This window comes from Anguilla rostrata, chromosome 2 (genome assembly GCF_018555375.3).
Source record: "Anguilla rostrata isolate EN2019 chromosome 2, ASM1855537v3, whole genome shotgun sequence".
NCBI lineage: Eukaryota > Metazoa > Chordata > Actinopteri > Anguilliformes > Anguillidae > Anguilla > Anguilla rostrata.
The window spans coordinates 68,298,871-68,326,656 of record NC_057934.1 but is presented as its reverse complement, the minus strand read 5'-3'; the positions used below and the strand labels follow the sequence as shown (position 1 = coordinate 68,326,656).

At 46.9% G+C, this 27,786-nt stretch overlaps 1 protein-coding gene across 4 annotated transcripts in view; it reads right to left on the bottom strand.

The window, feature by feature from the left end:
* LOC135249032 (protein kinase C alpha type) overlaps window positions 1-27,786 on the bottom strand; it is a 225,439-nt gene that overhangs the window by 86,886 nt on the left and 110,767 nt on the right. For all 4 annotated transcript variants that reach the window (XM_064324267.1, XM_064324263.1, XM_064324264.1 and 1 more), the window contains exons 4-5: window positions 12,392-12,503; window positions 5,815-5,943 (exon numbers count right to left, since the gene is read on the bottom strand). In XM_064324267.1, the coding sequence (XP_064180337.1) occupies window positions 5,815-5,943; window positions 12,392-12,503 (241 nt within the window). The remainder of the gene's footprint in view (window positions 1-5,814; window positions 5,944-12,391; window positions 12,504-27,786) is intronic.

The window sequence follows — 27,786 nt, the reverse complement described above, 5'->3', positions numbered from 1 at the left end:
CCCCCACCGTTTACCTGTAGCATTACTGCTGCACATTGTTGTGTTGTTAACATAATTTCGACCATTCCAGACGACTTTGAGACCACAGGTGCAACTGTAACCTGTGCTGGTGTCAAGCTACAGCCAAAATCCAGCCCCTTCCTCACCCTTTCAATATAAGTACTAAAAAAAAAGGTTAAAATACCATCCTAATAATCACCAATAATAATAATGAATATCACCAAAGCAATAACTAAATACATTTCGTCAAGCCGCATTTGCTGGGCCTCATTCACAAAACGTGCACAATCACATTTCATCGCAAACTGTGCGTAAGAACGTTCCCAAGGGCATTTCAGAATTCATCTTTTTTTTTTTTTCCTTATCTGCATTTGCTCGTGGCTGTTTCCTTATGCTAAACGGGCAAACAGGATTGCGCATAAAATTTACAAAGTCAGCATTCATCATCTCAAACACCTGAGACAGGCACAAAAACGAAGGTCTGCACACGCGTCATGAATACCATATCGGTTTCTCAGAGGAACGTTTTTAAGAATAATAATAAGTAAGAATAATTTAAGAAATGTTTTTGTGAATGGGGCCCAGTGTTTGTACTCCCTGAAATACCATACTAAGCGTTGCATCACATTTTACTACATGTGCTTAATAAATCATGTCTATTGCGCAATATATGAATACATTCTTTTTTTTCCTTCAGGCAACAATCCAGAAATGGTTTGAATATGGACTAGCTCCCAAAGTCACACGTGTTTATTATTATCTTTGACTAAAGGTGTAAGGCATGCACTGTACACACACCCATGCAGAAACGCACGCACAAACTTCCGATTCTTCCAATCAGCCATTTTATGCTCGTTTACGGCATTACTGATATTCTTGCAATGGAACTTTCTGCTACCGTATAAACACGTCATTCCAAATGACCTAGCTAACAGCCAGATGACAGCATTCTCGGCGTGGTCGAACCCGGGGCAGTAGCGCCTGTAAATATTTATGAAAGCCACGTCCATTCTAAATGCCCCGTGTAAGATCTATGCCTGACTGCGATATTATTCTTTTCCAGTCTGTCCTCAGGACGACGGGGAGGGGGGGGGGAAGGAGTGCAACGACAGCAATTTTGGGACTCCCGGCAATTTACAACGACGCGTGGACTACCCGGGACATGGAGGCTGACTGACGGGCTCATTTAGAGCGGTGATAGAGCGGGAAGCGGACAGCCACGCCGCATATTTCACACCGGCCCCGGGGCCCGGAGAGAGAAAAAAAAAACTAAACTGCAGCACGATATTAAGGGCCAGAGTCAAACAGGAGGCAACAGACTTCTCACAATCACACACCCCTCCTTTATAAAAAAAAAAAAAAAAAATGCGGGCCAGTATCGGTTTTCTCTGGCACACAGTTAATTATCTGGCCACCTTTTCAGACATTAGAGGGGGGGGGAAATAAATAAATAAATAAATAAAAATCTCATCAAGGGCTTTTTTGTCTTCTGGTTAGTTTGTATTCCCTACACTTTTACTTAGCGGGATTCTAATCAAAGCTAATGGGAGGTTCGCAGCTGAGCTCAGTGTCAGACCGATTCTTGTACGGGAGCCAGTCTGTCTGCCTTTCCGAACGGCCACTTGAACCAGAATGTTTACAAGAAAAGAAGCCGGCAAGTTTTATACTGCGGTTTTGTACTGAAGCTTAAATAAATGCAAATGTGCCCTTTTTTTGGGGGGGTTGAAACTTTCCATCTTCCTTGGAGACAGCTTTCTGGGTCTCATGGTTTCAGGGACCAAAAGCCAATCCCCTCACCGTTTGTTCCCACGTCAGAACCACTCTTACATTACATTACATTACAGGCATTTAGCAGACGCTCTTATCCAGAGCGACTTACACAACTTTTACACTGTATCCATTTATACAGCTGGATATATACTGAAGCAATGCAGGTTAAGTACCTTGCTCAAGGGTACAACGGCAGTGTCCTGCGACCTGTGAACCTGCGACCTTTCGGTTACAAGCCCAGTTCCTTACCCACTGTGCTACACTCTTCTGCACGTACTGAAAGATGCACTTCTCCTTAATACCTTTTCCCAAGCTTTCGGTCCACCTCATTCGGAAACGCTAGCAGACCCCAAACCACAAGCGCGAAACAGGCGGCCTGAGGGCGAGCTAAGCCGCAGAAGACTCCCGTCTGAGGACCCTTAAAAGAACTGACCTGGCAGGGTGAGAAAACCCCCCCCCCCCCCAAAAAAAAACCCAGCCACAGTTCTGAGCCTCCACACACTGCGCATCATGTGATTTAAGGGTGACACTGTGTAAGAATGACCTGTGAATTGCAGCTTAGGCAATGGCACCGCACAGCAGAATCTAATTAAAAAACCTGGGCAATCCAAGAAATGCTCTCTCTCTGTGTGCTTCGGCAGAACTCCTCAAGATCTCCTTTGTTCTTCTTTGGGGTGGGCGGGAGTGGGGGTGGGGGGGGGGGTGGGCGGAGAGGATAGAGGAGCAGTGGGATGGAGGGAAAACCCTTGTGTTCTCCACTCACACAATGCTCCATAATCAGTCAATCAATGCTGCTGGCTCCAGCGGAACCTTCCCCAGTGGTGAGAGTCACGATCCGGCATGCTAATGCTAATTCGGACACTTGGGATTCAATTTACTTTTTAAAAACCCAACTCATTTTGTTCGTGTATAAATTATTCATTCTGGTAAGAAAAAAAGTAAACTTCACAAGAGCACTAAATGGAGAATCACAGAGCACTTTATTAGCAAACGCAAACAGAACTTCTGCAAATGAAACCCTGAACAGTCATTTCTCTGAAGATTCGGTAGCAAAAAAAAAAAGCCAGTCCTTGGGCTGCAAGAATGATTTCAGATTTTCTGGAATGACCAGTTTTAATTGATGCTGGGCATCTGTGGATTGTGGCAGAGGAAGCAGAGGTTAGGATTTAGTCAACACTTGTGCCTAACTTTGGTTAACATTAAAAACAAAACATATTTTATTAATATTAAAGTGTGGATTAAGACTGAACTTGTCATGGTTCTGTGTTTTCCTGTCTGTGTTTCCCTTGTTGGGCCGCCAGATGGTGGCACTTCTGTTTTGTGTCCTGCTCCCCCCTGTTAATTGTATTATTGTTGTCTCGTTATTCTATCATTGTTCCCACCTGTGTCTTGTTATCCCCTCCTTTTCTGGGTTGATTGTTTTTTGAGTTCACCTGTGTCTTGTTACCCCCTGTCTATTTAAGTTCTTTGTTCCCTTGACTCGGGTGCTGGTTCCTTGTGTTTGTTCCCGACTTGTGTTTGTTGCTTACTGTATGTACCTACCCGGGTACTCTGCCTGCTTGTGATCTGCCCTGCCTGTGTTTTGAGTTCCTCTTGTTTTCAGTTTTTTTTCTTCTTAGATTTTTTTGAAGTTTGTGTTTTTGCCCATCGTGGCCTTTTCTGTTCCCTGTTTGTGTTTGCCTTTTTGGTTAGTAAAGTGTTTGTTAATTTTCCCTTTTTTGAGTTTGTCTTTCTTTACTCTGCGCCTGGGTCCCACCCCCCGTACCGTGACAGAACTGGACTGAAGTTTTCGAACTGGGTCTCACTTGCAAACGTTGTCGAAGAGTTTGCTTATAAAGTGCATCATGAATCTTCATTTAGCATTATAAGGCAGAACAAATTATTTATACATTAACAAATGAGTCGGGTATAACACACTGAGTTTAAAGTGTAACACATTTACTTGTAAGGACAATGATTGACTGAACACATGCCGTGATCTATAAAGGCATTCATTCCACTTAATCATATCAGTGAGGGCCAGGTACAGGGCCCTTGTGTGACACACAGAAACAGTTTAGTAATGGTTCAATACACGTATCTTCTACAGAACAGGAAGCAAGGAGAAATTTTCCCTGACATTAGTTTGAGTAGTGAAACAGTGAGATTAATCTCTGGCCTCAAGCAGGGACGCGCCTGATGTAAGATCCATAGCATTCACGCACAGGCGAAATATTCAATAGCTGTGGTCACTGCGTAATTAAAACTCACAGTTTCTCAGATGCCATTACAGCAAAAAATTCAGATCTACAGCCTCCAGCATTGTGCGCAAATGTATAATACAAAAATGTATTTTAAAAAAGACAATATAAATAAATAAAATGAGTATTGATATTCAAATTGGACAGAAGTCGGTTATGGCCAAAGCCCCGTTCACACCCCCAGTAGCCCTTATTTGAAACGGACAGAGCCGTAAAAGGGTGTGTGGGGGGGGGATTGGGGGGAACAGAAATAACGAGCCATGCCCTTCTGGGTCCGCTGCTGTAGAGGCTCTCCTCATGTCATTCACATTAATGGACTTGTTGCGCTGCATAGAAAAAGAAATTGGGAGTGAAGGGGTGGGGTGGATTAGCGTGGTGGGATTAGCTGAACATGGCCGCCGGGATTTGGGAAAATGAGTACTTACACACATCCGTGAATCCCAGATTCGTGGAGTCGGCGGCGGCGCGCTAGTTTTGTTTTAACGTCGAAAGAGGGTTAATTATGCGGCGAGCGGGAGCTGGGAGGTCACCCCGCTCTTTCCCCCGGGGTGACCTGTAATCAGCGCTGTCTGGCCGCGCTCCGTGAGAAGCGGGCTCGTACGGTCGGCGATAAACCCGCGGCGGCGGCGTCCGGCTCGCCCTCTTTTGTGTTCCTAGCACACCGTGTGATTTCGCCACTTTTTTCCTGCTCGTCGTGGCTTCTCGAACGCCTCTTGACCTTCGGCGAAAGCGGCTTCAACCTTCTGAAGCGACTCCTTACGGAGAGAGGTCCTTGGACCAGAAATAAACTTTCCTCACGGCGAGACCGACCGAGGGAACTTAGAAAAGTACAAACTACGCGTGTACGAACGCAACGGCAATGGTTGCCAATGCTACGTTGCAAGGACGGAGTGTAGCACAGTGGGTAAGGAACTGGGCTTGCAACCGAAAGGTCGCAGGTTTGACTCCCGGGTAAGGACACTGCCGTTGTACCCTTGAGCAAGGTACTTAACCGAAATTGCTTCAGTATATATCCAGCTGTATAAATGGATACAATGTGAAATGCTATGTAAAGTCGCTCTGGATAAGAGCGTCTGCTAAATGCCTGTAATGTAATGTAATGTACGTGCTGAAGAAACGTACCACTAAATTCATCGGGACCAAGCCTGTGACGTGCTGCAATTACAGGGAAAAGCCACTGTCGCATTTTACACAGTACATTACATTACATTACAGGCATTTAGCAGACGCTCTTATCCAGAGCGACGTACAACAAGTGCATTAGTTCAAGGTGCAGAGGTGCAAAAGAAACACACTAGAGTGAAGTAAAGATCGTAGTGCCAGAAGTGACCACGTAGATCAGGACTCCAACCCTGTAGAGTAACCTGTTCAGCAAACCTGTTCAGTACATCTGCTATTAAATCAGTTTACAGTGCAAGCCGGTTCAATAGCAGAGAGCTACAGGTAAAGGCACATTATGGCAAACTTGAATCATGAGGCAAGACAAAAAAAGATAATTACAACATGCCTGTATAGATTTACTGCGAACGTTTGACACACTGTACAGGTATACGTTTGTTTGATGTGCAGGACGCTATTCTGTTTATGAACTTTCCTGCTCCACCTGTTCCAGGTGCATGTGACAGCACAGGCTTAATTACACTCCTACTCATACCTTTGTTTGCTTCTTCGCTCTCGTGAGATTCTCGGAATTGATCCGGCTGAACTTACAGGGCGTGTGTACTGTAAGCTCAAACAGCCCCCCCGGGCCGTGTGGTGTCCCAGCATGCCCCCCCCCCCCCGCCCCCGACCCTACCCTACTCACCCGTCACCTTCATGGTCTCCTCGGTGACTTCGATCGTGAGGAAGAGCCGTCCGCGCCGCTCGGTGTGGTCCGTGCCGCACAGGCTGGGCACGTTCATCACGCACTGCTTGTGCACGTTCATGTCGCACGCTGCGGAGACGGACGGACAGACAGTCAGACAGACAGACAGACGTCTCATACCGGGCTTAAAACAATAACCGATTAACAAAGCAGAGAGGGCTACGCGAGGGTAGATCCTCCGTTTGCGTAGGTAACATCACTTTAATCTGTTTATTTCCCCCCCCCCATCTCTGTAGTACCTGAACTGTGGAGAGTGGAGGAACGTGCAGTTTTTCATTCAATTAAGAGGAGGGTTGCCAGTGTGCTTCATGTTCCTGACAGGACAAGTCAATTAGTCACAAAAAAATAAAATAAATAAATAAATAAAAGCCTGCACTGTAACAAGCTGCACGACGACATTGTCAGAAGAGAAGAGGTGAATAGGTGAATGGGGGATGAGTAACAACGGAGGGAGAAGGGGTGATACAGGACGCCTCCGTCCCCCAGTAACCTCAGCCTGAGATGCCTTCCTCCGTGGAGCACCTCACAGGCAGGGAGCGAGCCCAGTTTCCACCCATTATCCCGCAGGCACACAAGCGAACGCCCACACACGCGGGTGCGCACTGAACGAAAAGCCCGCCCGATCGCACCGCCCGCACGCTCTCCGGAAACCTCCTCATTTTCCGCTCGGGCTTCATGCGCGTTCGCCGAGCGGCGAGCTTGTAATTAACGATAAGAAGGCCTGTCTGTCCGCTCTTGAGCCACGCATTCGTACGCGCTCTACATCCACTTGATTAAAATATAATAATAAAACGCGTCCGTCTATCTAATTCCCGCTCCCTCCCCCGGATCTCATTACGAAGGATTGCTGGGAGACGCATGGTGAATGCCACCATGAATGCTATTCAGGGACTACGCTAAGCCGGCAAAGCAAATGCAATATTACCGGGAGACAAAAAAAACGCTCTAGAAATTGGTAATGGTGAGGAGGGAACAAGACATATGCAAGGTGTAATTACTGTACGCTTTCACCATCTTACAATGGGAAACCTCAGACAATAGGATTCCCGAAGAAAAACGTTGACAATAGGGGACATATAGCCATGACTGAGAATCAAGCTCAGTGCTTAGCTTAGCTGCAGCCCGCAGCTACTGAGTTGAGAGACAAGAGAAATGATCGACTGGAAAAACTGCCAATTCGGACAACGAAAATTTCGGATTAAAAGCACATCTAGGAATGGATGAATGGATACAAATTGAAAATTGCCTTTTATTTTCCCTAAAAGTGTGCATATTTGTTTCACGCTCTAGTTTGTTGTCTGACCAACATAACTACATACATAAACATAGTGAGAGATATTAACAGTACAGCACACAACATACGGTTTTGCCTCCAATATATCAAATGAATTATATTACCATAAACAAGACCAGGTCAAAACCTAGTATATGGCTGGAGCTAACACACGTGATCCGGCCGACCAATGGTGTAACTTCATCACTCAGTCAGTCACTCAGTCACAGACATTCGCGTTCGTAGGGCTGGCCCCGCTGTTGAAGGTCCAGCCAAAAAAAAAAAATATATAACCAGTTACCAATGATCTCATCTCAGTTAATTGCATGCGTGCTTCCAACGCATCACCCATTTGCATCAGGGCTGCCTGCGGACCGGAGAATGTGCGGAGAGTCTTTTTTGAATTTTTTTTCACTTTTCCCGCTCCCGCAGCAGCGCGGAGCGAGGCCGAGGAAGAGTGGCGGTAAGAGGAAGAGTGGCGGTAATTACGGCTGCTGAAAAAGCCACGGCGGTGAAGGAGAGAGAGAGGGGCCGCCGGCACGCCAAGGGCAGGGCTGCTAATGGCCAGGGCTGGCAGGCAGCCTCGCCGTGCGCTGAATGCCAATGGCGCTACACCTGTGGTCACAGACAGCAAGACGCGCAGGGCAGCCAAGCGTAGCCACAACTTCCGGCCAAACTCCTCTGCCTGTGATTGACATCCTCCAGGCGGCATCCCACAATTCTCTTTGGTCAAATTAGCTCCTGCTTTACACAGTTCCTACTGTACTTTGGACAAGAAGTCTGGGTCTTCCGCCTCTCCCTGCGCTGTATATTATTTGTTATCTTTGTCATTTTTGTGTATTTTTTAAATTGTGCAAAAAACAATAAAACTAAAACTAATAATGAGTTCCAGGATGAGGGTGCGAGAGTCGGCGGTGGCATGTACACCAATCATAAACGAACCTAACCGAGTGAAAAGTCTAGACTTGTGGAACATTGTGCAATGTCAACACCTGTCACGTCGCATTAGCATTAGGCTAAAAACGATTCACATTCACGTATGAAAACAAAACGCACAGCTGTGGCCTCGTCCAGAGCACCTGTCACACTTTCCCTGCTGGCAGGGCTCAAGGCTGTGTACATATGCCAGACTAATTTAGTGTACTCAGCTGAAATTAGTCCAATGGTCCTTAAACTTCTATACTGTACGTGTCATCTGGCAACCCTGGCTAAGTATGTTTGCTGGGATCAGTGCAGTACTTCTCCATGAAGGGAAAAGAGAGAAACTATCTCAATGGCACACAATAAAAACAGATTCACCCACTGAAAAAAAAACTGCCTCTTGCATTTTGTTATTCTGTCTCCATTGTTTTTCTGGTCATGGAGGAAAAAAAAAAACTCTCTATTTTGTTCTTTTTTCATTAATTGATTTTTCGAGCCAAAATCATGTGTTGTGTTTTGATTCCATTCGGTACGTGCACTGTGTGATGCATGGCTGGAGATGGCCTTTGCGTCACATGATGAACACACACAGAAAGGCAATTAGCATATTTGGCCTGCTGTCTTTGAAGTGTGCTATAAACTGAAAATGACAAAAAATACTTTCAAAGCAAGGAAATTCCAACAAAATTACATTACATTACATTTATTTGGCAGACGCTTTTATCCAAAGTGACGTACAAAAGTGCATTTCATGGTCATGGACAACTAAAAAACAAAGGTTCAATAAGATACAACACTTATTTTGTACAGCTATTTCTAGCCAAGAACACAGTTTAGTTCACACAGTGAACACTACTCTGACCTAACTCTGCCAAGCCAACTTGGCAGAAGAACAAGCTACTATATCAGGACAAATACAAATTACCAAAAAGTGCTTGGATGGGGGAACATGTAACGAGTGTCATGAAAAGGGGGGGGGGGATTTAGAATGAAATATACAGAGTCGGAAGATGGGTAGTGAGGGAAAGGTTCGAAGAGGGTCACGAAATACAACGAAAACTCCAAGAAACAGGGCAGGACAAAAAAAGTAGTGATGTTACGCTTGATACTAAAGCTTTAGGGTAAGCATCGAAATCATGAAGAGGTTCAGTCCAAAGCTGACGCTTATTCTGTATGATCAGAGCATGGGATCAATGACATAAAATGACATAACATAACAATGACGAGTACAGGCCATTCAGCCCAACGATGCTCGCCATTTTCCAATTAGTGCTGGTTACCTACAGACTAGTTAGCATCTAACACTGCATCAAGCCTAGTCTTGAAAACCCCCAGACTTTCTGCCTCTACCATGTGACCTGGCAGGCTATTCCACACATTGACTACTCTCTGCGTGAAAAAATTTATCCCGCTGTCTGTATAAAATTTACCCGTATGGAATTTCCGCTAATTCGGTTTTCGGTATCGGGTTTGAAGATGTGGTTAGGCTACAAGCACACTCGCTGTTCAGTAACAAAAGCACTTCACTGCCAAACTGAAACTCACTCACCGTCGTCCATGTGTATTTCTCTCTTAGCAAGCTTTCAGACAGTACATTTTCGGGCAACATGTTAAAACGGAAAAAAAACTTTTATATAATTATATAAAAAATGTACCTCTTGCAACAGAAAAAATACAAGGATCGAACCCTGACCTCACAATGCTCAATGCAGCGGGCTAAGCACTCACCTATTCGTATAGCCTGCTTCTCGTACACCACTTACTGCACATAATTTCATTCAATGGTGGTTGTGTGTACTACTTTCAATGTTTTAATATAGACGCACGCGTAGTATATATTTTTTTGTAGTGGGTGTGGTCGCCGGTTGGCTTATTTGAGAATTATTCAGTTATTCAAAATAACACCAATAGCCTAATTTATATAGTTTTATGAATTAGGCTAGGCGGCTTACTGCATTACGGCAGAACGCTCGTAAAGATTTATTGACTTCTTACAATACAGTCACTGGTGAGGCTACAGATTAAATATAGATGTATTTGCTGGGGAACATTTAACGTTACCGAGCGCTGTGCTTCATGTCCCACTTTGACACATTTCAGAGCTAAATTCTTCTGACCAGCAGATGTCACTAGTGCGCACTGTGTTTAATCAAAACACTGAGTAGTGAACACATTTTTCGACACAGTGGGCCAGAAAGCTTTGGTTTCCCATCGCTAGAAATAAAGCTACTAAAGGAAATGGACACCGTTTCACACGCGGCAATGATCGCAAGAAACGAGCCCTCAAACGGTCCTTCTCTAGGCCTGAAAACCAGGCCTTTTATCAGGCCCAATTATTAGGCAACAGGTAGCAGCTGCACTGATTACAACCAGCCGCTGCTGCTGCCGTACCTGTGCGTAGGGCCAGGTGCTGCCCCCTGGTGGACAGTCTTATGCATACAGAAATACATATAAATAAACATTCCTAAAATCATTACCTGTTTCCAGTAAGTTAAATCATGCAACGTCTACCAATACTATTTCAAATGCATAATACAATTTTACAAAGGCCCCATGGTCATAATTAGTTTAAATGAGTGCGCTGGTATGGGGCCCGAGCTGCTTTTGACAAGTTAATTAATGCCATTCATTTCCACGTCCAAAGGACTCCGCAATAAAGAAACAGAATTTCACAGTTCTTTAATAGCATTGCTCTTCCCCAAGTAAGATTCATGAAAAAAATATAATTACTGCCAATAGAGCACGAGCATCAATACATACAGCTATTAGGGATGGTGCCCGAATGCAAATACCATATTTGGCAACACTGGAATAATACGTTCTCTGAAAATGTTTTCTCCTCCCGAATCTGGCCAATATTATTCGGATTCAGAGCTTTTCCTCCCACCTCTTTGGTGCGATTAGCTCAGAAGTCAGTTTCTATAATAGGCACACGCACACACACACACACACACACACACACACACACACACACGCATGCACGCACGCACGCGCACACACACACACACACACACACACACTCACACACAGACCTGCAGAGAGACAGCGAGTGACAGTTCCCCTTAACACTAGATAGGCCAGATAGAGTGACGGGGCTTTAAAGTTAAAATTACTCCAACGCCGTAAATGCTATATCCCCATCCTTCCACAACTTTCCTAAATATTTGGGCTTAAAATAACCGTGTTTTTCAAATTTGAAAAACAAAAACATTATAAATCAAATAAAGTAAAGAAATACAGGCTGTTTGCGCCATTTTTGTGTGGGATGAATAATTGTGGACACTGTAGTTACAGAAATTATAGGGTTAGATATCTTTATGAAATTAGGTCGCTGCTTGTGCAGAAATCGATGCTGTAATGCAGGACACGTCTGACGCCACTAGGCATCAGCGTAGCGGCAGCACACAGTAAAAAACACAGCTTTCTACAGTTAAAACATTACACAGGTTGACACAGGTTGTTGGCTAATGACACACCCAGCACTGGCTCACATGGCTCTAAAATATCTGACCTGCCCCCCCAACAAGTGTTTATTCCAAGCAACTTCTCAGTATAGCAAGGGATGTTCTGTCTCCCCATCGGCCTAGACTGCTCCCAGCTCATGTGCAGGAGCTTGTCTTTAAAAAACACAACTTGGGGAAGTTTGAGTAAAAGCATAGTAGCTGAAGATGTATTCCACCAAGGGAAGCTTTTCAATTATTTTTTATTTTATCCAACTTCCGGTTTACACCATGCACACTTCCACTTTTTATCCGAGTACAAATATAAATACAAATAATTTTGTTGCTTGAACAAATACAGATACGAATACAAATAGCGGCATCTCCCTCCACCCCTAACAGGTACACTGTACACATATGTACAGTACAGGTACAGTACAATGCAAAGCCATTTGTGTGTGTTAGCTACCTATATGTAAACACCACAAGACCTTGAAGATAGAAGGAGCACTTCCACCAACCCACTGATGGATGGAATGTGTTCTCGTGAAGTTCTTTGGCAGTCTAATAGCAGCTTTTGCTGCCATTTTCCAGAAGAGTGTGGGGTCAGGGAATAATCTTCCTGCCTTGCCTCAACTGTCAGTACCTGGTTTTCGATTCCCCACAACACATTTGTTCATAATCCTTTAGCAACTCCTGGCAATTTAATTTAACTGTAGTGATGCACAGCGACAAATAAAGCGCGATTGATAAATTGATTGACCAGATCAGTGTGGTGTAATGGGTCAGGAGCCGGCCTCGTGACCTGAAGGTCACGGGTTCGATAGCACCCTGCTGCGGCCCCCACCGCGAACCCCCCCCACCCCCCCCACCCGTCACTCACTGTCGCATTTCATCCCCTGGTGGATGAGTCCGTAGAGCAGAGACCCACAGTGGTCGCAGAAGGTGGGACTTCCATAGGTGTGGATCTTGAACTTGTGTTTGCTTCTGGGGTCCTGCACAGACAAACAGAGGGGAAAAGAGAAAACTCAACGCTTGCCCAGATCAGAGCACTTCATCCACCATCCGTTGTTCCGGAGTGGTTACCTGTTACATCACTGGACACATTTCGCATTTCGTACAGGTACCCTTTTCCAGGGCAACTTACACTTCTCAACTCATCAGTTATCTTGACCCACTTACAGGCAGCATCTGGATATACACTGTACAGCACACAAGGTTGGGTTAGGTACCGAAAAGAACATCTAAATAGAACTACGCCAAGATCCCAACTGAGATTTGATCTATTTCCTTATGCCTGATTTGCATGGCTGCCAAGTGTGCTCTGTGTCTTCTTTTACATATCTTTTACATCTGACCGTGTGATCTTACATCAGGAACATGAGGTTTGTTCCTGGAGCGAACATTGCCCTTTAAAAGAAAGTTTCGGCACGGATGTGGAAAGGAACAAGCCTCGGAGGAACTGGAGAATTCAAGAACTGCCGTTTGGCCGGAGCTTGACGATGACGGACGAGCGAGCACATTTCCCATTTCAATATCAAGTCCACCCCGGGAGACTAGTCTGGAATACATTTCTGAGAAAAAAATACAGGTTCAGAAATTAAAGAAATTCCATACAGTTTCTGTTACAATTCTGATTTATTAAAGCACGTAGCTGGTAAACATATTGACCCTACGCGGGTCTTTCTTAGATATTCAAACATCCTTCAGTGCAACGCGTACAAATTCCATCAATCTGACACTCAACCATGGAGAGAGTCCACTGTATTTACATCAACAACAGGCCATTAAGATACAGTAGCGGGTGGAGCCAAGTCCCTCCCGTAATTTTAGGAAGGAGGTGCCAGAAAGTAAGGCCACAGCACAGGGTCCCATCTGTCTGTAAAACCCCCCACACTTTTCAACAGAACCCATCAGGGCCTGCACCTTCCTCTAAATGACGTCAGTGGACAGAGCAAATACGGGGCAGATTGGCTCCTGTGTGTTATATTGCTCGCTGTCTCAGCCAGACAAGGCCTTATTTTTAAAGCGAGATTTAGGTGGAAAATCTAACTCGGAAAGACGGAAACCGTAAAAAAAAAAACCAAGGCTGCCGCTCTCTTGCCGCTTCTCGACGTTCGCTCGCTGCCGACGCCCTGCGCGTTTGTATTAGACGCCGCCGATCCCGGAATGAGAACGCTCGGAAACTCCAGAACCCCGCCGTCGTGAGCCCGCTTCGAGCGGCGCAACGGCGACAGGAAACAGGAAACAGAAACGTTCTGTGACCCGCGCGTGTCAAAATCACTTCGGAGCAAAGAGTGTCACTATGTGAGGGAGGGGCTCTGCGGACCCTGAACAAAGGTCAGAGCTGGCCTATCACGCTCAATCCAAAGCATTTCTGTTCGGCAACAAAAAACGAATTCCGGTCAAGCACGTGTCTCTCTTGTCCCTTCCTTTTAACATACGCAAGTCCAGTATGTACGTATTTGGACAGTGACACAATTTTTTGTTGTTTTGGCTCTGCACTCCAGCACGCTGGATTTGAAATAAAACGATGACTAAGAGGGTAAAGTGCTGTTTTCTTCCGGCATGAGGACAAAAGAAGTGTCAATGTCAGGAAAGTAGGCCATCGTGAAGCTGAAAATTCAAAAATAAATCAGAGTCACAGCCAAAAAATTGGATGTGTCAAAATGAAATGTTTGGCACGTTGTCAAGATGCAAGAATGCCCTGGTGAGCTCAGAAACAGCCAACAATCTGGTCAACCACAAAAAAATCACTGCAGTGGCCAAAGAATACTTTTCATTGTGAAGAATAAAACCCTTTTAAGCTCTCAAACAGATCAAAAACACTATCCTGGACGTAGGCACGTATGTGTCAAAGGCTACCGTAAAGAGAAGGCTACACCAACACAACCTCAGCAGGTTCACCGCAAGATGCCAGGCCAGGTTAGTTTACCAAAAAAAAAAAAAAAAACCACAAAACATAAAAACAAAACAAAACAAAAAAAAAACCAAGAAATATTCTGCAACAAGGCTTTATGGACATACGAGACTAGAATTGACCTGAAGGAAAGAGGAAAGCGTGGAGAAAGAAGGTGCTCATGACCCAAAGCACACCACCTCGTTTGCGAAACATGGTGGAGGTAGTGCTATGACTTGGGATGTGCATGACTGCTACTTACACTACAGTCCACTGACTTTCTAATCTAAGACCACCGGGTAGACCCACACGTGCGGATGTACCGCTGCAGTAATGATCGATTAGCTGTGATCCGGTGCAGCCTTCTCTCTGCGCTCATCCGCGTGTCAGAGCGGGACGCGTACGGATCCCGGCGAGTTTAATAAGTGACAGACTAATCAGGAGCGGCCGCCCGTGTACACACGGCGCCGTGTTTACACACAGAACACGGATCAACACGGGCATTCGGCTAGAATCAACAGAGTTAACCAGCACAGAGAGCAGTTTTTGAATAATGGAGATTAATGATTTTTTTTAAACAGGTACAACACGTGAAAATAAAATACGTATTGGATTAGTGCTGCAGTAGTCAGCTGCTACAAGAAAGGAAGGAAAAATATAGAGGTTAAGGTCACTGATGATGTTGTTCCCTCTGCACTAAGGATGTGTGTCAAACATGCAATGGACTTGACAAGCTTTTATTACACCATGACAATGTGAACACTAAACCCACAAACCGAATTACTTGCACCAAGAGGAATGCATGATAAGGTTCCTTATGGCTAATCTATTTGGAATTTTATTCCGCATAAAATGGACTCTTCTTACTTTTCTCCCCCACACCTCCACTCTTGGCTGTACTGTACTCTGATTGGCTGTTATTCATACTGTACTGTACAGTTACAGTTCAGTATGACGAAACACGGTTGACAACAGGAAGTATGGGACAGTAGAGGAACTCGACTTCATTTATGTTTCATTATTATACTAGGCTACTTTCATTACACTAAATTAGGAATAACACATAATTGCGTTACTGATATTAATTTTTCGCACATAGCAGGCTTTTCATTGATGCGTGGGTCCCGGTCTCATTTCCAGGAGGCTGTATCTGTGCAGATTAGGATGAGGCTTTTCAGCACGCCGATAACGCAGCTGTTCGCAATCGTGTTTATCACAGGAAGAGGTACCGAGCGGTCCTCATACTGTACCCATAAAGACAACACTCTCCCCACGGCAACGCCAGCCAATCACACGCAGTTCAGCGCTACAAGGAACTCCTAAAGCTGACGTACCGCGCCGCCGCCGCGGCTGATAGACGTGCCAGCGAACGTCATGGCCGCTGGGTCATGACCAGCTCGGGGGTGAGATGGTGGCTTTTGCAAACAAGAAAAACGAACAACAACAACACAAAAAAACCGTCACTATAGAGAAGCGGTGTGAAGCTGACGCTGAGGATTTCCGTTCTAATTAAGGGTGAAGAGCCTGAATAGTGTGAAGCACTGTATCAATAACACACTGACAGGAGGGAGATCAAGTGGATATTAATCACCAATCCCTCTCTCTCTCTCTCTCTCACCCTCAGAGTGGGATCACTCCTGGATTAAAATGCCCTCCCCTCCCCCCCCAGGGAAAGTGATATCAGACATTTACAGCATGGTTAAAATAGAGAGAGAGAGAGAGAGAGAGAGAGGGAGGGAGAGAGAGAGAGACGTTCTGCTGTGTGTGTATAGGAGAGAGAGAGACAGAGAGAGAGGCAGCGAGAGGGAGAGAGAGACGTTCTGCTGTGTGTGTGTGTGTGTGTGTGTGTGTGAGACAGAGAGAGCGAGAGAGAGAGAAAGATGATCTGCTGTGTGTGTGTATGAGAGAGAGAGAGAGGGAGGGAGAGAGAGACATTCTGCTGTGTGTGTGTGTGTGTGAGTGAGAGAGAGAGAGAGAGAGAGAGATGATCTGCTGTGTGTGTGTATGAGAGAGAGAGAGAGAGAGGGAGGGAGGGCGAGAAAGTGAGCGAGAGTGACGTTGTGTCGTGCATCACCGTGTGTAATCGACACCAGTGAGTTAGCATGTATCAGACGCGAAGCCTTCATGTCTCATTACCTCACTAATGTACTGGCCCTTCCACTAAGCTCTTCCATGGTACATATTTAATGAACGGAGTGAATTATTCATAAGGAACATTACATTTAAATAAATACCAGTAATGGACCTTGCTGTACCTTCGATGCACAACACTGTAGGTATTCCACAGGGCCCCAGCATCGTTAGGAAAAAACGTGGGAGTGGGATGAAAAAAAAAATATATATGAAGCTGGTATCTTCATCAACTCCGAGTTAACCATGCTCCACTGCTGGAGTCGGCTCTTCCCTTCAGCGCAGTCAGTACACGGTGTATTTTGGTACCAGGCCCAATTATGCAATGGTGAGAAACTGGAGAACGATAAACACACACCGACGCCAAGTCTGATGTCCTCCGTCACTGTACATCGATGCCCCCAGACTCGTCAGCAGATGAGACAACGGGGGTGTTTTTTGCAGAGACGGTCTCTGCTGCGCTAGCTGTGACAGAAATCGCCAAAAGTGTAAACAGAAGACGAGCCACTATTTACCGACACGACCCCCTTTATTTTAAAATGGGGGGGGGGGGGGGAGAGAAAAACAGACTGCCGCGCTCTCTGTTTCGTGACCCCCCCCCCGCGCGGCGTGAGTCATCGCCGGAGGAATATGAAAGTATCGAATTAGCATGGCGCCATTTCGACTGGGCCTTTGAGGTTTCCGGCACCCTCTACCCCTGCAAGTCTTTCGCCCGGGGGGGAAACACAGAGAGATGCGAGACGAGGCTCCTCTTCCTGAGGCTGCTTTTTCTGTTTTGCGCGGATGTTTCGGAGGGGTGGAGCGTGTCCGGGGGGGACGCCGCGTCTCCACCCGCCTCTCCTCCTCTTTTTTTCGGCCGGAGTCGTGCTCCGCCGGGGCCAACGGTCCGCCGCTCGCCTCTTTTGATCAAAAAGCGGGCGGGGCCGAGCCGAAAAAGAGGCCCGCCCGCTGGAGCCCCCCCCCCTCTGCTGCCCCCTTGCTGCCGCCGGGCTAACTACAAGGAGACGCGTACGGTAGCAGTGCTGTTAAACCACTGCACAGCCGCGCCTTCTTCTCCAGGGTCCTACAGGCTGGTACGCATGGGCTGGGCTGCAGGAGCCAGACACAGGTGAATAGCCACAGGTGAATAGTCACAGGTGGAAAGCCACAGGTGAATAGCCACAGGTGGAAAGCCTGCTCGTAGGTTGTAACCGAACGTGGTCGAATGTAACCTTCTCCCTCGATTCAACATGGAAACAAACAAACAAACAAACAAACGAAACTAAAACTTGATTGGCCGGTTGGACAGAATCCTTTAATCACAGTGTCAATCAAAGAGCACGAGCAGGACTCTCCGACCATTTCAACTCTGCAGGGAAATTAACCAAACAAACTACACATTCAGCATTTTGGGAATACTTATTTTCTCATTCACTTTCAGCATTTAAATGACCATGTACTCAATCCATAACAACTTAATAAAAGGACATTTTTTTTCATTAATAAAAAAATGTGATCCTGTCCTCCCTGTTACTTACATCACACATCTGTTGTTTGCAGATGATGAAATTTGGGGGGGAAAAAAAGCAGATTTCCTGGCTTCAAGGGAATTTTTTTTATTTGTTCTCCCAGTACATATGCAGACCGGATTTAGGACTCATTGGTTCTGTTTACTCTGGCATGCATAAACGTCCCAAAAACACAGCAGGCCTGGCTTCCCCAGGTCTGGGGCCTGTAAAACAGCACCTTGGTCAGAAGCCAGGGTATTCTAATGTTACGGTTGAAATGTGCTTAAAATACTGGATCAGACAGGACTAGCGTGGCGTTTCTGACATTACCGCCATTAATGCCACCAGCCAAGAAGCACTTCCACTTCCCGGGTGCTACAAACCAGGGCATTACAGCGAAAAGACAGCGGCGAAATTTAACAGAAGAGATTCGGAGGTGGAACATGACCTGCAAAGCACATACAGCACAAGAAAACATCTAAAGGCTGAAATAAATATTTGATTTTCTTCGCAGATTTACAGCTCAAAGGCTTCTCAGACCGTGGCCAGAGATTCGAAACGGAACAAAGTTTGACTTTTTTTTTAAGCTAATTAGCATGGTGCCCTTTCAAACGGCCTTTGAGGTTCCGGCACCTTCCACCCCACAGGAAAGGCAAAGGGACGCAGAGGAGGCCCGGCTGTTTTAGGCTAATGCCAGCTACTGTACAACACCCCGCCCGTGAAGCCAGCCTTAAACGCCCAATGCACCCCCCCCCCCCCCCTCTGCTCGCCTCCTCCAGGGCAGACCCAGACGGGGAAGACGCTCACCAAACAGGAACCTTCTTCCCCCGGGGGGGGGGTCTCAGCGGGGCGACTGCGAGGCCACCGGCGCCCTCTCCTGGGGGAACAGGCAGGATGCGCGTCGACCCCCCCGGGGGGGAAGGAGGTTCCTGTTTGGTGAGCATTTCGGGATCACGCCGCCCCGACCCGGATCTGCGCGCGTGTGCGTGTTTGCACGACGGGCGACTCCCTCCCTCCGGTCACACGGAACGCACCGCACGCCGGCTTTCGGGAGACAGGCGGCACCGTTCCACCTCCTCCGTACCTCGCAGCACCTCCCCTGCGCACCTCCTGTGCGCCTCCAGCACGCCATCTCCCTCCACTCCCCTCACAGCGACTACCGCTGAGCCACACACTCAGTGGCGTCACTAGGGCTGGTGATACCCGGTGCGGTCGACCGTTGGTGTCACCTGATGTTGGCGACCGGTGGGGGTGGGGGGGGGCTTGCTGTTGGAAGTTTGTCAACGGGCGCGGGGGGGGGGTTGGGGGGTGGGGACGGTGGGGACGGTGCTGGGGGCGGGGGATGCTGGCAGGTTTGGGCTCAAGTAAACTGCTTCGGAGACATTCAACTCGTCGCTACACAAAACACCGCACGAAAAAGAAATTATTGCCAGTCATTTCGGTGTCACCCCCCCCCCGCACCCCCTTAGTGACGCCTCTGCACACACCGGCGGACGGACCGCCACGTTTAAAGAGCCACGGTCTCCACAGTGAGCGGAGCGCGCGTGCTCCCCCCGCGCAGAGCTGGGTAACAGCCACCGAAAAGAGGGGGCAGTGAATCAGGGGGTCCTTGCAGCGGACAGACGGCTTCCAGAGAGTTATGAACCAGGCCTCGCTCCTGTGCTCGCGAAAACAACAGGCCCCCCCCCCCCCCCCCGCAATCACTAGGAGTTACTGCTGGTGCCGGGCCTTGCTGTGACAGGCCAGTTTCCCCTACCGCCGATCACAATTTTTCTCTGGAGGGGATCTGACCAATTTTTAAAAAATAAAACCTCGCCTCCCTGCCAGCGACTCGCAACATCCATCAATTCCATCGCACGCGGAAGAGAAGAGCAGTTATTTCTTTTTCGCTTTCTTCGCCTTTGCCCCGGTGCTCCTCTGGATTCGTAGCAATTATTGGGCCCATATTTCCGCCAGCTTCTTGCATCAGAAAATGCTACAGATCATCAAGTGCGCACGGCCTTGTAAAGTTCAGCCAGTCTGATCATGACCGCATGTTTGCTAAGTGGGTTACAATTGCATCGCGTTACCAGTTGAGTTTGAATAGCCAAATCAGTCCATTGTGTTCACTGGCTTTTACAAGCCCAGCAGGCGACAGCAAACGCTGCATAAATTCAGCCCAAACCCTCAGGCAAAAGCCTAAGCCATGCCACCTGTAACCGATACCTAGTTGCCACGAGAAAAACTTCCCGTTCGTGTTAAACCACCAACAGGCTGAAAACCAGCGGCTAAGGCTGGGTCAGTGGCTAACCGCAACTGGCAATGAGGAAAATGAATCAGAATCTATGCATCTGATCTCAAATTCAAAAGACTGTTAACAAACACTTCAATTTGAAAAAAACACAATTCTAGAATGCAGAGGTGCTCAAACAGCAGCCTGTAAGAACCCCCTGGTGGTCGGCGGGCAACGTTGCGATTCGACGAAAATCGCAATTAGCAATATGTAGCAAAACCGGTTTGCTTCTTGATATCGATTATTAAAACTTTAGGCCCAACAAGATTTGATAATTGTTTCAGTGGAAAAACCACTAGAGTCACCGTGGAAGAGTGTGTGGAGAGTAGCACAGTGGGTAAGGAACTGGGCTTGTAACCGAAAGGTCGCAGGTTCGATTCCCGGGTAGGACACTGCCGTTGTACCCTTGAGGAAGGTACTTAACTGAAATTGCTTCAGTATATATCCAGCTGTATAAATGGATACAATGTAAAATGCTATGTAAAAAAAGTTGTGTAAGTCGCTCAGGATAAGAGCGTCTGCTAAATGCCTGTAATGTAATGTAATGCAAGCTCCAAGGAGACCATGCTCTCAAAGGATGTCATTGATATTACAATATTATCAAAAGCTGAACCGAAAAGTCATTGCTCGAGCTGCTATTGTCAGTCAGTCATTTTTTTTGCAGCCAGGTGAATAACTGACACAAAAAACTATTTGCTTAAATAAAAATTAAAATATCCAAATGCATACTTTTTAAGTTTATCCGGAAATATTATAATATTATGAATAGAAACAGTATCATTTTTTCCTTTGTTCTCTGGGATCAGAAAACAGAAAGAAGATATTCATCTTCAGTGCCGACGCATGATGTTTTGAGTTTCACTTCTCTGACATAAAGTAAATTCAGAAAAGGTCACGACAAAGACAAAAGGATGTCATCAACAGGATGTCATCATGTGAGCAGTCGCTCCCCACGGCGTGCTCTCAAGCAGTGTGTGTACTCAGTAAATTCAACTGTCACAAGAGGAAGCACCTCTTCAAATAAAGCAATGTTGACATAACATGGCAAAATAAAAAAAATTTAAAATTAATTCCAAGAATTGCAAGATAATTTTACTTAGTAGACAAATTCTATTAATGCATCACATTCAATATTTTCAGGAAGCTATTATGATAATCAAAGTGGTTTCTGGACATTGGGAAAACACAATCATAATTATTTTGAGGGGGATTATTTTGCAACATTAATTGAGCCAGGAGTTGCGCTAAGGAAATTGCTTAAGCAACTGGTAAAACAGAACTAGAGAGCAAACATCGACATTTTTCGGAAACAGAAAGTGATATTTCCGTTATTGATGTGTTATATTTGAAGATTAAGCAACCATTAAGATAATATGAATGGTGGGAGTCAGCCTTTGGGAGTCAGCCAACACCCCCCCCCCCTTCACCCCCCCCCCCCCCCCGGCCCCCTCTCCCCCTGACCCCCTCCCCCCTGCTGCATCACCATACAGGTTTAAAAATCCTGAGGCACACAATGTAACGGGCTCTCGTTGTACTGATTTTATGAGAACAGTACAGTACGTGCTTTTACCCAGGAGAAAACAAAACACTCGAGAATCGCGCAGGACTACAGCCTTTGGTTTTTTTGTTTTTTTTTTGTTTTAAGGCCATTAACAATAACGGTTATAAATGAATAACAGCCAGGGCACTTATGCTGTTTGCATTATTTAAAAGATCCTCCGTTTGATGTAGCCCTCAGGCTAGTGACATTTCGAGAAGATGTTTTGATCCTGTGGAAAACCCAAGTAATTGCTTCCCTTGCAAGATTCTCCCGACACACACGGCGTTCGGGTTCCCCTCAGTGAACACCGCATATCACACGGTGCTGTGACTCCGGGCTCCAACTTTATCAACAGCTATTAAGTCTCAAAAACACCTCTTATCCTGTTTTTTTTTTTTTTTTTTAATGAAAAAAAAAAAACGAAAAATCTGGCGAGGGCTCAGGAGTCGGAACCAGACACGCGCCCCTCCACATCAGTTCCCCCCAGTGGGAGACAGGGGGCGACAGGGGCACGCGGTCCATTCGGCCGCGAGAGGGCTATTTATATTCACGAGACGCCGTCACACGTTCTCATCTCATTAGCTTAACAAATCGGAGCCTAATCGAAATTGATTGAACAAATGAGCGAACATCACAACGACGTCCCTGTTTACAGTGGGCAGGAGCCGGGGGAGAAAATAGGAAGAAGAAAAAAAAAAGGCGCATGTATATTTGTACAAAAAGAGGCCCAACTGCGCTTCTTGGAAGAAAAATGACAACATTTTTAACTCCGGCAGAGCAGACTCAGATACATTTTAATGAGGCGAGGAGGTCTGTGCACCGCAATACACACACAAACTGACTGATTCGTCAAACTCCCACCTGAGCACAGAGGTGCTGTGTCGCTACCACACCTCAGTGGAGAAAATGCACGGGATGCATGTCTAGGAATTATTCCTAATAATAATAATTAATTATAATAAGGGGCGACATAGCTCAGGAGGTAAGACCGATTGTCTGGCAGTCGGAGGGTTGCCGGTTCAAACCCCACCCTGGGCATGTCGAAGTGTCCTTGAGCAAGACACCTAACCCCTAACTGCTCTGGCGAATGAGAGGCATCAATTGTAAAGCGCTTTGGATAAAAGCGCTATATAAATGCAGTCCATTTACCATTTAATTGTTATTATTATTATGAATTACCGTATTATTGACTGTGTTTACATTCTTCCGTGTTTGGTACGGTGACACACCCAGCTCCGACTCACAGCTATACGTGGAGCAGAAGGGCGGCAGGCAGTTTCCTGATGGGACCGATGTTGAATTAGCCCACGGAACACAACGGCCTCCGCTAAAGGAAGACGACGTCCGCGGACGCTCGGGTGCCGTCGCCTCCCCACCCGGCGTTTCTGAAAGGAGGCGTCTCCCGGCGCGCCCTCGCCGGGGGCCCGAAAATAGAAACCGCTTCCTCGGCTCGTTTTAGACGTCCCCCCCGTCTCTCGGGAAACACGGGGGAGGTTCAGCGGCCCTCCCACTCAGGCCGCTCAGCTCGGGCTCGGCGCAGGAGCCGGGCGGGGCGGGGCGGGGCGGGACGGGGCGGGGCGGGGCAGGGGCAGGGGCTGAGCGCCCGCGCCCACGCCGGGGAGCTGGCACATGCGCGCCAGGCGCCGCAATCTGTCTCGACCGTCGCCGGCTAGTCCTCCGCTGCCTTTCACCGCCGTGCACGAGAAGAACGCCGCGGCAAAAAAACCAAAATGGCGCGCAGGAAAAAGGAAGGGGCACGAGAACGCGTGCGTCGACACGGAAACGCACCGCGAGAAGCTTTACGTCGAACGGGACCGCGAAGCGCAGGAGCCAATCGCGAGGAGGAGCCGTCCTGCAGGTTCGTGGTGGCGGACGACGGAGGAGATTTCCGCTCACCGACCGGCGCCGCCAAGCCAGGGTTTCTCGGCGACGGCGGAGATTTCAGGCGGCGCCGCTTTGCGCCGGATCATGCGACGCCGCCCGCGTCAAAGTGACGCGCCGTCCAGTCGGCCGATTGTTGTTTGCGGTCTTAATTGCGTCCTCTCCAGCGCCTTTCGCTGAAGACCCCCCCAGTTACCCGGGTGCTCAGTGCGTGTGCCTGAGACGACACTAGTTAAGGGGGGGAGGAGAGAGAGAGAGAGAAAGAGAGAGAGGGAGAGAAAAGGAGGGAGAGGGAGAGGGAAAGAGCGCGAGTCAGAGCGAGCCAGCTGCAGTTAGTCACGTCCGCCCACGCGCAGCTGATCCTGAAGGATTCACCCATTGTTTTCCCTCCCCTTCTCCTCGGAAGCCCGCAGAAGTCGCTAATAAGAAAAAGCAATCTAATATCAGCTCTAATTACGCTCGGAGCAAAACCTCGGGGGGGAGAAAAAAAAGACACAAACGACAGCGACAGGGAAAACGACAGGGACTACGGCGAAAAAAATACTTAAATGATCAAAGCACAAAGAGAATTACCGTACTGTACAGTCAAATTTTCAGTTGGGGATCGCTGGAGCCAGAGGATTCCCCAGGTATACTCTGCTTAATTAGTTCAATTACTGCAGATGTGACAGCTATGAGACTCTGACCCCCCCCCCCCCACCCCCGCCACATGTGCAGTCTTAAGATGGCGCAGATGTGTTTTCGGTTTTGCTTCATGACCACCGTGATTTATGCTTCCCAAAAACCAGGGGCATGTGCATATTTTTGGGGGTAATTTTTTTTTTTTTTAAAGTAAGGACCTGCATGGTTATAAAAAAAATCTAAATCAAAAAGAACACATCCAAGGTGTTCTTGAAAACATGATCGTTAGCTCACCGAGAGATAGCTGTACCATGACAGAGAGTCACGGGTCACGGATAATTCTACATAACGCAGAAAGGAGAGCACTGCAGACCAACTTGGGGCCAAGGGAGACACCCCCGCCATGTTCTGTTTGGTCACCGTGCAACACTGAGCGCTGTATTTTTCGGCTTTCTGGGAAAAGAGCACCATTTGGAAAACACACTCGACGTGAGACCGATCACGTTACGTCTAAATGAGTCTACAGGACCGAGCAGTAGCACGATGTGAATCATTGATAAAAAAAAAACCGCTCTGCTTCTCAAAGCTGTGCTTCTCTGCTGCCCCCTCTCAACAGGAGAGAACGGTGCCTTTGGTGAGAGTTCAGGGCTCATCCGATGCTCATCCTGCAATTACAAGTCACAAACGGCGAAAAGTTGCACACTCGGCAAAGATCACCAATTTATTCTGGAACACCGTGATTACATGCCTTGATGGAAAACAAAAATATTTTGTGAATGAATATCAGGCCTGCCTGACCAAGTAGCAAGACCGCATCCCCACACCCATACAACAATAATAGCAAGAACAGAAAGGGTCCTACAGCAAAACTCGTTAAATAGAACCAGCAACGTGCGCTTTCAAAGATCGCTCAATGCAAGGTTAAGCAAACATTCTAGACAAAATTCGATTTTAACAAATTATTCCCCGTGGCCTGTGAAAGGACATTCAAGATCTCGCATTTGTAAGCGTGGTATTGATTGATTGCGTGCAGTCAAAGCAAGCTGAGTCAAGAAACCTCTCCTTCAGTTTGTGCAGGCCCTCGGTGGAAAAGGCCAGGAACTCGGGAGTTATTCAAAGTTCAGTGTGATAACCAAGATAAGAGCATAAAAGACCAAGGCAAGCTAGAAAGGCCAATATGTGTAGCAAGAGCGGAAGATTGCGGAAAAGTGTGTCTTTGCGCGAATAAAACTGGGCAAGGTACGAAATTTGTGCCCCATATATATTATATGGGAATATTGGAATTACTCTGACCTCTCCAGGTGAGTGTGTTAGACTTTTTCAACGATTAATAAATCATTTAATGTTTTTTAATACAAGAAAACTCACATATTAAAAAGCGTATTGTCTCTCTTCCTTCGTGTTAAAGTGAAATTTTCCACTACAAGCCTTCATTGCCTTTGCTGTTTACAAAGACGGAAATCTCTGTAGACAACAGCAGAAGGCATCGCTGCAGGCATCCAGAATGTATACATCTTCACCTAGCAGACAGGCATTCACTTACAGTTCAATAATCGTTCCTTCTTCTATTTGAACATTTCACTTTTTGGCATCCGTTGATGAAACTAGATATAAGCCATCCCACTTTCAATTATAAAACATTTTCAATGTAACCGTTCAAAAAAAAAAGTCTAAGCGATGTAATTATTTTGTGTTGCATTATATAGCAGGTTGTTCAGTAATGATGGTGCACATCACACACTCCAGCTCATAAAAACAACAGTAATGTCGAGCCTTTACTGTATCAGTAATTGTACCCTTAAGACATCAGACATCCACATACAAACTTGATTAATGATTAATACTTTCCAATATAACTTGCATCCATATTATGAATTTAATCTTTGAACTTTAATAAAAGACAAATGTTTCAAAATGAATTAAATCGCTTCCACTGATTCAGATCCACTGAAGTTGACGACCTGCACGACTCTCCACTAAAACCAGCGAAGATGCGAAGAGATTCACGTGGCCAAACCCATCGAAAAACATGAAGCCGAGCATATTTAACGGCAGATGGGTTCCCGCTGCCCCTCTCCTCTCTTTCTCAGCTTCTGCCAGGTTCTACTTTGCTTGTTCTGAATGGGTTATGTCGGGAAAAAAAAAAAAAAAAAAAACACCTTATGGCCCGCTCAATCCATCCAATCGTTAACAATGAGTCATACGACCTGGGTCTTGTGTGTGAGCCCCGCTTACCGATGACGTGTGTCGTTGGGAGTGGAAGGGCTGATCTCACCATCAGGTGGGAATCAGCCTTAATGACTAACACACCCTCTGGCCCATAGAATCTGCTGAAGGGGGAGGGGGGTGGGGGGGAGGGAGGAATCAATGGACCCTGTTGAATGTGCTGGCTGATGGATCTGTAGGAGTTTGGCAGCAATCACTTGAATGAAAACAAGGCCTGGGACCAGTCCAGTCTCACAGGGGAGTGCCTGGCCGGCTGGCCGTGTTTCCATTGGTTAATTATGGACCGCCATCGCAAAGGGCACAGTCTGTCACAGCTGAGATTTCCACTGATTGGGACTGATTGAAAGCCAGCGGGGGGGGGTGAGGGGGTGGGGGGATGGGGGGTGGGGCTGGTGATTACTCAAGTACTTCTGGCCCACCCAAGCCGAAAGGCAGTCAGCTGGGTTTCACAAAAAGGCCGCTGATGCACGTGTACGCCAACGACACGGGGACTGGGTGCGACACTCACAGCAAGCATAACGACACATCCTCGCTGGGCGGCAGTGCAGCGCAGTGGGTAAGGAACTGGGCTCGTAACCGAAAGGTCGCAGGTTCGATTCCTGGGTAGGACACTGCCGTTGTACCCTTGAGCAAGGGTACTTAACCTGAATCGCTCAAGTATATATCCAGCTGTATAGATGGATACAATGTAAAATGCTATGTAAAAGTTGTGTAAGTCGCTCTGGATAAGAGCGTCTGCTAAATGCCTGTAATGTAATCCTCACACCCCCTTGCATCTGATGGCTCTCAATTAGCCCGTCGCCAAGAGGCAATTCACTTCCCTTAGCAGGATACCATCTATGGTACCATCGCGTGGATCTTTTCTTCTCCTCTCCCAAGGGTTACACGTTACATCAGCCGTGCCACCTACCACTACGCCGTAGGCTCCTGCCGAGCACGCTGACTTTTTACCGATTTTATATCTGGAAAAATCTTCCTTTAGTAACAATGAGAATACTCTTATTGATAACTTTAGAGGACAGCGCGGTTCATTTGCACTGGCAGGAGAACCTGCGACCTGTTGATTTCCAGCCGACATAGCGTAGGGGCGACATAGTTCAGGAGGTAAGACCGATTGTCTGGCAGTGGGAGGGTTGCCGGTTCAAACCCCGCCCTGGGCGTGTCGAAGTGTCCTTGAGCAAGACACCTAACCCCTAACTGCTCTGGCAAATGAGAGGCATCA